At 41.2% G+C, this 10000-nt stretch overlaps 1 protein-coding gene across 1 annotated transcript in view; it reads left to right on the top strand.

Moving 5' to 3' along the window:
* Positions 1–3287, top strand: part of LOC124375874 (keratin, type I cytoskeletal 50 kDa-like) — a 3350-nt gene extending 63 nt beyond the window's left edge. Inside the window, exons 1-7 of the mRNA XM_046834569.1 lie at positions 1–539; positions 1284–1366; positions 1513–1669; positions 1959–2120; positions 2203–2328; positions 2742–2965; positions 3094–3287. The exon at positions 1–539 is cut by the window's left edge and continues 63 nt beyond it. Of these exons, the coding sequence (XP_046690525.1) occupies positions 27–539; positions 1284–1366; positions 1513–1669; positions 1959–2120; positions 2203–2328; positions 2742–2965; positions 3094–3205 (1377 nt within the window). The 5' untranslated portion in view covers positions 1–26 and the 3' untranslated portion in view covers positions 3206–3287. The remainder of the gene's footprint in view (positions 540–1283; positions 1367–1512; positions 1670–1958; positions 2121–2202; positions 2329–2741; positions 2966–3093) is intronic.
* Positions 3288–10000: the final 6713 nt, after the last annotated feature.

A 10000-nucleotide genomic window follows, 5' to 3' on the forward strand; every position in this document is an offset into this window, starting at 1 on the left:
ATCCCTGCATCACCATCACATCTGTCATGTCTCGCACCAGTTTCTCCTCCAGTGGATCCATGCGTTCCATGGGCGGTGGTGGTGGTGGCTATGCGAGTGGTGGTAGAGCCATGAGCGTTTATGGAGGAGCTGGTCAACATGGTGTACGGGTCTCCAGTGGCCCAGTGCTCCTCGGCTCTGCAGCTGGAGGTGGCTATGGTGCAGGTGGTGGCTTCAGTGTAGGTGGAGGTTTTGGTGCAGGCGGTGGGGGCTTTGGTGCAGGCAGTGGCTTTGGTGCAGGCAGTGGCTTTGGTTTTGGCTCCGGAGGAGCTGGAGGTGGTTTCAACCTCGGTGATGCTGTTGATGTCTCAGCCAATGAGAAGCTGACAATGCAGAACCTGAATGAGCGTCTGGCATCCTACCTGGAGAAGGTGCGCTCATTGGAGAAGGCCAACGCTGATCTGGAAATCAAGATTCGGCAGTTCCTAGAGGGCAAGACCTCACCTGCAGCCCGAGACTACTCTGCCTACTTTGCCACCATCAGTGACCTCCAGGGCAAGGTAGGACCCTGAGTCACTCACTGTACATTTACCACAGTATGGCTTTTACTCATTGGCATCTTCTTCATTCTTCTTCTTGCTAAGGAACGAAATCCTCTTCTCATGAGGTTAGAAGACCCTCAGATCTTCAACACTAATATATTTTCTTACTTACCATCTCTGTCTCTCTGTAGAATTGCTCTAAAATTCCTGAAGTGTTTCATGTGGATGCAGGTTCATAACTTCACTACGTCCTTTCTCTCTTAGCCTTCTCCACATTATTCACACTGTCTATAAACTAGGAGGCATCATGGGCATTTTCCTCAGTGAATTAGTTAATTAGTTCACTCACACACTCTCAGTTTCCTCTGTCTCACTGAGATAGCAGTGAGATAAGGGGTCAGGGAGAAGGGGCGTGGCTTAAACCTGTTCTCTACATAAACAACAAATCATCCATTATGTTCATTTGACAGGTCCATAATAAAGTGGAATAAAAGTAACACACTGTCACTGTTTTTAATTCGGTGAATAGATCACCCTACAGGGTGTACACACACACACACACACACACACACACACACACACACACACACACACACACACACAGGGCCACACCTGCCATTCAGAATCACAAAAAACAGTGTTACAGTGTAAGTCATCGCCCTGAGGCCATGATAGCAGAGACTTACACTTCCTTCTCACAGCTTCCTATTTACTTTTATTTATTAGATTATCAACTTTCATTTGTTTATTTTTGTCCTGTAGATCCAGGATGCCATACTCATCAATGGAGGCATTTACCTCAACATCGACAACGCCAAGCTCGCCGCCGACGACTTCAGAGTCAAGTATGTTCCCTTTAATACATAAACACAAAATACTGAACCCAATCATCAGTTCATCAGTTTCAGTGTACTGAGGGAACCTGGGTGTTTTATCACAGAAGGAGTTTCACACTCACCAATGAAACAAGTTTGTTTTCATAATGTTTCAGGTATGAGAACGAGTTGGCGATGAGGCAGTCGGTGGAGGCCGACATCGCCGGGTTGAGGAGAGTCCTGGACGAGCTGACGTTGGCTAGATCTGATCTGGAGATGCAGATTGAGAGTCTAAAGGAGGAGTTAGTCTACCTCAAGAAGAATCATGAGGAGGTCTGTGATGGAGTGATACAGTTCTTCACACATCAGCACAGACTGAGAATAATGTTCCTACTGGCTAAACTCTTAAATCTCACTCTGTTAGCTGTGATTTTGATCTCGTCAGACATGACCTGACTTTACACACAGACACTAAATATATAGGTTTAGTACAGCGTTGAGGAGATTTTTTGTTTAGTTAGCACAATGATGAACTTGCTACTGATGTGAAGGCATTTTTTTAGAACTATCTCAAGTTTCTGCGTTACATTCTCATATCTCATCATCTCTGTTTTCTTCACAGGACCTCATTGCTGCAAGGTCTCAGATGAGTGGTCAAGTCCATGTGGAAGTTGATGCCAAACCACAGGAAGATCTCAACAAAATCTTGGCTGAAATCCGTGAGCACTATGAAGCTGCCGCCGCTAAAAGCCGCCGAGAGCTTGAATCTTGGTTCCAGAACAAAGTAATCTGCTTGTATTTATGTATTTAAACTATAAGTTGACTTCAGACTTATTAAACACTGATGTGAATGTTTTATCTCCCAGAGTGAGGCGCTGACCAAAGAAGTCACTGTCAACACGGAAACACTGCAGAGCAACAAATCGGAACTGACTGAGGTGAAACGCACACTGCAGGGGCTGGAGATCGAGCTGCAGTCACAACTCAGCATGGTGAGGAGAAACCTTCTACATCAATATTCTAAACTCAGGCTAGAAATAGATGCTATTATTTATCTTTATCAACACGTTATCGGTGTGAAGCTGCTTTGAGATCATGTTCACTGTTAAAAGCTCAATACAAACAAACATTGAACTGAATTACTGCAAAACTAGTTGGTAAACTTATTAACTCATTAGTTTGAAGCAATAAATAAATAAATCATATTTAAATTCTAACAGTCGGTTAAAATATTCATATATTAATATTAATGTTATTCCTATTATTATTACTGCAATGTTTTTGAAATCTAAGATTAAAACTTTAAGCATACAACATTAACAATATAAACATAAAAGAAAAAATAATAATATTAGCTGGTATTGTTCATAATATAAATGATCTAACATTCCGTTCTTTCCTGTAGAAAGCATCGCTGGAAAACACGCTAGCAGACACACAGGCACGCTATGCCGCCAAACTTGGAGGCTACCAGCAGCAGGTAACAAGTATGGAGGGGCAGCTGGTGCAGCTTCGTGCTGATCTGGAGCGTCAGTCTCAGGAGTATCAGATGCTGTTGGACATCAAGACCAGACTGGAGATAGAGATCGCTGAGTACAGGAGACTGCTGGACGGAGAAGCTAGTGGAAGGTGAGCTCTTAAAAGCACAGATAGCTAACTCGATTCAAATGTGCAGTAAGAGTAAAGTGCATTGAAAAACAATTGTGTGTGTGTGTGTGTGTGTGTGTGTGTGTGTGTGTGTGTGTGTGTGTGTGTAGCGCCTCCAGCTCCAGCTCCAGCTCCACGCGTAAAGTGGTGATAGTGGAGGAGGAGACGGTGAATGGCAAAGTGGTCAGCTCCACCTCCAAATCCATCACAGAGAAACATTGAGGAAACATCACAAATAATTTGAACATGAGCAAAAATCATGAATTATAACAACAAACATCAATAAAGTGTTCAAACATTTAAATGTGTGTTTGTGTTCTCATGGTTCATTGATCCAATGGGGTGGGCATGTGGGCTACAGCAGATAACATACATATAAACTAACATACATATACGTACATATAAACAAAGTGAAAGTTATGAAACATAAAATATAATTTTAAACATAAAAAATTAAACATGTATCAAAATCCAAAACAAAAAAGGAAAGTGTGGTCCTGTGGAGAAAATAGGATGAAACTTGGGGGGGGCACTAAAATGGGTGCATGAGAACCATGAGCTCTGAGAGCTACAGAAGCTTCCCAGCATATTCTTCGATTTGCCACATGATCTTCAGGTGAGCAAAAGTATAAATGTTATATGTAGTTATGGATCTCTTGTTTGTAATAACTGCATGAAGCCGGTGACACCAGACTGTCCAATCTCAGGATTAATCAGAAGAACTACATTTCCCATCAGACACTGCACCTCACTGGTGCACACAACTAGATTATGTTTGTTAGTTGAATACTATTGTTCCATTGTCTTCGCTTGTGATTTGTCTATCTATCTATCTATCTATCTATCTATCTATCTATCTATCTATCTATCTATCTATCTATCTATCTCTGGGTGGCACCAAATGTCAATTTATTACAGATAAACGATGTTGAGGTGCAGTGATGGAGATCAGAAGCAAACTGTAGTCCTGAGTCAGTGTAGCAGACTGTTGACATTAACTACAGTCCAAATCCATCCTCCTGTTCTTACTCCGGAACTTCATGGAACCACCCAACGCGTTGATGAGAAACATCTCCAGCTGATCAGAGGCCAATAACAGGTCATTTACCACTTTAACTAGCGCCGTCTCTGTGCTATGATGAGGCCGAAATCCTGACTGATACATTTCATAAATGTTCTTCCTCAGTAGATGTGAGCAGAACTGCTGTGCTACAACCTTTTCTAGAATCTTGGAGATAAAGAGGAGGTTTGATATTGGACTGTAGTTGGACAGCTGACAGGGTGAAGGTCAGGTTTCTTAATTAGGGGGTTGATAACTGCAGTAATTGATGGTCTGTTATAATTACACTGCTGTCTACAGGGTTATTTATAAAATAGTTTGTATTTATATCAATCATCTTTTTTTTTACTTTATTATTAAAAAGGTTTTGATGGTGTGCATGTGAGTGCAGCGCTTTTATTGCCTGTTAATTTTGCTACTGTGCTGAATAAAAATCTAGGATTCTGCTTGTTATTTTCTATGAGGGAGGAGAAATGACCCCATTGTACAGACCTCTTATCTGCAGAACAAAACCAATTATCAAAACTGTCTGGACTTCACCACTGCAGGAGTGTTTGAAAGTACAGACTTTTGGTTGTTTGTTTGGAACACAGACTGAAGGAATGAATCAGTTTTAGCCTACATGGCCTTTTCCACTGATGTTTTACCAGTTGTTTTGGCCACGCCGAATGCTTTTGCTATCTCTCTGATGGGTTTGTTTTGTTTTTTTCAGCCTAATGACGGCTTGCTTCACTGTTAGTGACGGCTCTTTGAATCTCATCTTGGAGAGTTGACAGCAACAGATTCCAAATGCAAATAGCACAATTAAAATGCACTCTGGACCCTTTTATCTGCTCATTGTAATTGGTATAATGAGGGAATAACACACACCTGGCCATGGAAGAGCTGAGAAGCCGATTGGCCCATTTCTTTTGGTCCCTTAAAAGTGGGAGGCACATATGCACACTGTTGTAATTCCTACACTGTTCACCAGATTTGGATGTAAATGCCCTCAAATTAAAGCTGACAGTCTGCGGTGGTGGTGTATAGAGCCGAAAATTTTAGAATTGTGTCGATGTCCCAATATTTATGGACCTGACTGTAGCTGCTAAGAACTGAGGCAGAGAATACAAACCAAGGTGTCTGCCCCTCATTCCCATGTCGCTGCTTACACACCAATGACACTTTACACCCAGACTACTATTATTTATTCATTTAGTAGTAGTAAGCAGTTATTAGTGTAACGTGCAATATTTCATTATTTCTGATATTCCTGTTTGAAACAAGACCCACTACACATATATGTTATTGTAAATAGTCATATTATATATTTGATATTAAAGTCTAAATATTCTGATCAGCAGCACTAAGTGCTTTTCTGGAACTCATGAGATTTTCTTTCCATGCTTTTTGAAATACTGACAAATTGGTTTGATTCTATTTACGTTCTAATTTCCGCGTGGCCTGTTTTAAGGTGCGCCTATGATTAGATTACAGTGCTAATTTTACTCTCTACAGAACGACATTATCTTAAGTGTAGCAGAATTTAGATTCCAGCCATTCAGTAGCCTGACTGAGTTTATTTGGGTCAGATGATGATCCATTCATTGTTGATAACTACAGGAGTTTAATAATAAAAACTTGTTGCAGTAGTTGACGTGAATGGGTGTTTAACATGATAATGTAGATTCATACACTAGGAGTGAGGCAGATATTAAGAATGGTGAGATGGAGCATTTATGGATCATCTCTGTCCTCTGTCTTTCTTTGTAAATTCCAGCCTGGTCTTCTGCGTCTTACTTCTGATGAGAGATTAATATCTTCTTTGAGCTTCTGCTCTTAAGGTTTTATTGGTGGAGTTAAGACCTTCATCACTGTCCTGTGGAGATTGTAAGTGATGTTACTGGCTGTTAATTTGGGTCTTTTTTTTTTTTTCTAATGGCTCTCAAAGCTCCTGTCTTCTGCTGCTGATGGTTGCCTTGGATTATGCTTCATGTCTGGTGGTGAGGACAACATTATACCAGTGTATGGACGTAATGATTTTTTTTCTCTTCTCTTCAGAATGTTTGCTCTTCTCCCATAGACAGCTCTTTGATTCAAGATGAAGCCATAGGGTGAAAATAAAAAACCTGTAGACAGGAGACCTTGCTTAAACATGTTCTGTAATACTCAAATCAACTTCTATGCCGATGAGAGAAAATTAATAATTAAACAATGACCATGCAAAATTAAGAAATCTAAGATTCAAGTGTCTCCATAGGGAGGCGCTGTGCACCTGAAAATACTCCAGATCAGGCCATGTTTATCAGATAATGTAATCATGCGCGTGCGCGCGCACACACACACACACACACACACACACGTTCAAGAGCGGATCTCAAACGCAGGTCGCTAGAGCAAGTGGCAGACACTAGCGGTTCGCCACAGGGAGGTGTTGGAACCCAACTGCAGAGACACTCGAGATGTGCAATGGCATGATTTCTTTTAATGAAAATAATTCCAAAAACCAGCTCGAGAAAAGAGAACCAAAAATGAACACGGGCACAGTGGGTTGTGAAAACAAAATAATAAAACAAGACTAATTTAAATGTAAGTAATGTAAAAAACAGAACAAAGAAACCAGAGAAACCAGGAGACTCAGGAAAACAGAAGACTCAAAGAAATCAAACAACCATAAATAGAAAGATTCACCAAATTGACAACAAATATAAGGAAAGACAAATACCAAGACCAATATAGTGAGAAAAAATAAAGACAAATATACCACAACAAAAATACCAACACAAATATAATGAACCAACGAGGACCAATGCAAAAGCGGAAATTTAAATACACAACACTAACAAGGAGCAGGTGGGAGACATTAAACAGTTAGTGGCTAGGGAGTGGGGGATAGGGGCCCAGTGGCGGCATCTGGTGGCCAAAGCAAAAACAACAACCCAAAAATGTCCAGAACCCGACAAACACACACACACATACACTCACACACACACACACACACACACACACACACACTTGTGCACATGCACAAACACACACTAACATACTATCCAGTATCTCAGTGTGTACAGCAGTCAAAGACCATTCTGTGATTATTGACGCTAGTGTTTCCTTTGAGGTTCACTTGAATAATATTACCAGGATCACCTTTTTTTAAGCTTTTACCATATTTAGCCTGACTTTTTACAATGTATGGACACCAGAGACAGCTGTTAGGGTACAGGAATCATGCAACCACTAATCTGCATGATGATGTAATTAATAACCTTCGTGACCTTGGCTTGTTGCAAACTCAGCCACAAAGACCAGGCCCCCAGCCCTCGGTGTCACCTGATGTTGGTGGCCAGGAGAGGGGACATTGGGAGCACTGCTCGAGGAAGTTGAAGCGTGGTAAGCGGGTGAGTGTCAGTGCTAGGCTAAATGCTAACCTTGCCGGCCGGCTCTCCTGTCCATTCTTCTTTCAAACGTCTGCTCCCTGGACAATAAACTGGATTACATCCGACTCCAGCGGACCACACGGCGAGAGTTCAGAGACTGCTGCGTCTTTGTTTGATGGATTAACCGTGCTTGAGCCGACAGAAACGCAGCTCTGTGCAGTGAGTCACGGTGGTGGCGTGTGTGTTTATATCAACACGGACTGGTGCAAGAACTCTGTGCTTGTCTCACGCTACTGCTCATCACTAGTGGAGCTTGTGACTGTTACATGCAGACCATTTTATTTACCACGGGAATTCACCACTGTTTTCATTGTCGGAGTGTACATTCCTCCCAGCGCTAATGCTAAGGAGGCACTGAGTGAACTCTATGGTGCTATTAGCGATCTGCAGAATGCTCACCCCGATGGATTGTTTATTGTCACCGGAGATTTACGAATCTCAGGACTGTGCTTCCTAAAGTCCATCAGCATGTGGACTTTGCAATGAGAGATAGTGAGGACAGCTGAGAAGATCAGAGTCACTCTCCATTGTGGATGACCCCACACACCCCTCACACACACACCCCTCACACACACTCTTCACCTTCTTGCCATCATGAAAGCGGTTCTAAAGCATTCAGGCCTCACATCCAGACCCGTAAGCCATCAGGCTCCTCAATACACAGAACTAAACTGAAACTCACACACACACTCACTTAAATGTGCGTTACTGAACTGTACAACCTGAACTCAACACACACTCATTACTCATCTCAATCCATTCCACCACCATTTATTTATTATTTAAACTTAACCATATAATACAGATTACATGCAGTTTTTTGCGCCTCTCGACTGCTGCTGTTTTTGCACTGCATTGTGTTTGTTTACATAAACTCATTGTTCATAGTCTTATAGCTCTCTTTGCACAGTACTGTATACTCAGAGTCTACAGTAGGTTTACTGGTCAGCGCTCTCTTGTGTCTTGTGTTGTCTGTCTGCACTGTTTTTTTTCTGCACTGTTTGCCCTCGATTGCACTTTATGTAGCTGTTTGTTGTGTGTTGTAGCTTTATGTTGTTTAGTGAAGAATCGGGGTTCTGGAGGAACGTTGTCTCCTTTTTACTGTGTATTGTGTACCACTGAGTATAGTAGAAATGACAATAGAATTGACTTTCACCTTAGAAATATTGCTAAAATTAGAAATATAATGTCGTTACAGGATGCAGAAAAACTAGTTGATGCTTTTGCTGCTGCATTCTGGAGTAACTGAAGCTTATTTCTGCACGTACTCCAACACCCAGACAGTAAAGCGTTACAGTAGTCTAATCTAGATGTTACAAAAGCATCTACTAGTTTTTCTGCATCCTGTAACGACATCATATTTCTAATTTTAGCAATATTTCTGATAGAAGGAGATCCCTGGTGATATGAGACTCAAAGGAAAGACTCGGGTCAATAATCACACCGAGGTCTTTGACTGCTGTACACACTGAAATGTGGTCCTACACTTTAGCTCGGGCCCAATTCTCTCACCAGCTTGATAAGTCCCTGAGAGTTCTCTCGTCACCCTGCTTGTGCTGGTTCTGATCTTGTTCCTGACCCTGATCCCTGTTTTGTTCTACCTTCTTTGTTCTGGTTTGGACTCTGGACTTTTTTGTGGTTTTGGAATGTTTTGGATTTTTAAGGTGTGTGTATGATCATTATACCACTGTGCTGATTTTTTCTCCTGGGTTTTTTTTTCATTTTAGTCTTAAGGGGCGCTCCATCATCTACATTTACATTTACATTTACATTTGCGGCATTTAGCAGACACCCTTATCCAGAGCGACGTACAAAAGTGCTTTAAATCTCTAGTAAAGAATCTAGAGTGTAACATAACGTTGATTCAAGGTATTCAGTGGCCCTGTCGAGCTCTGCAGGGTCTGACGGAGATCTATTTAATGTCGTAATTTCCGGAAGATTATTGATAAAACGTGCTGCTGTAGCTGACGTGAACGTATTTAACACGGTAACATGGTGACGTAGAAATGCAGTGACTGAGGCAGATTTTAAAAGAGATGAGATAATAATCTGAAATAACTTTAGACTCTGAAATTATGGCTAAATTTTTTTTATTTTTAATCCAAATGTTAATATTAAATCGAGAGTGTGTCACCACTATGAGTGGCTCCTATAACAATCTGATTAATTCCAACTGAATCTAGAATGGACACAACTGCTGCTCTTAAGGAGTCTTCCTGATTATCAAAATGAATATTAAAGTCTCCAACAATTAATGCTTTGTCTAAAGAAGTAGCTAAATTTGTAATGAAATCTGCAAATTCTATTAGAAAATCAGAGTCGGGCCCCTGAGGGTCTATAAATAATAATTAATGGAATTGACTGACTGGACCTGCTTTTGGACACTGAATATTTTATGTTGGTGTAAAGAACTTTAAATGTTTTACATATAAAAACAAATAGCTGTGACTCCGCCTCCTCTGCCATTTAGACGGGGTTGGTGTATGGAACTATACCCAGGAGGACTCGCCTCATTTAATGCTACATATTCATTCGGTTTAA

Source organism: Silurus meridionalis, chromosome 22, assembly GCF_014805685.1.
Source record: "Silurus meridionalis isolate SWU-2019-XX chromosome 22, ASM1480568v1, whole genome shotgun sequence".
In the NCBI taxonomy this organism is placed as follows: Eukaryota; Metazoa; Chordata; class Actinopteri; order Siluriformes; family Siluridae; genus Silurus; species Silurus meridionalis.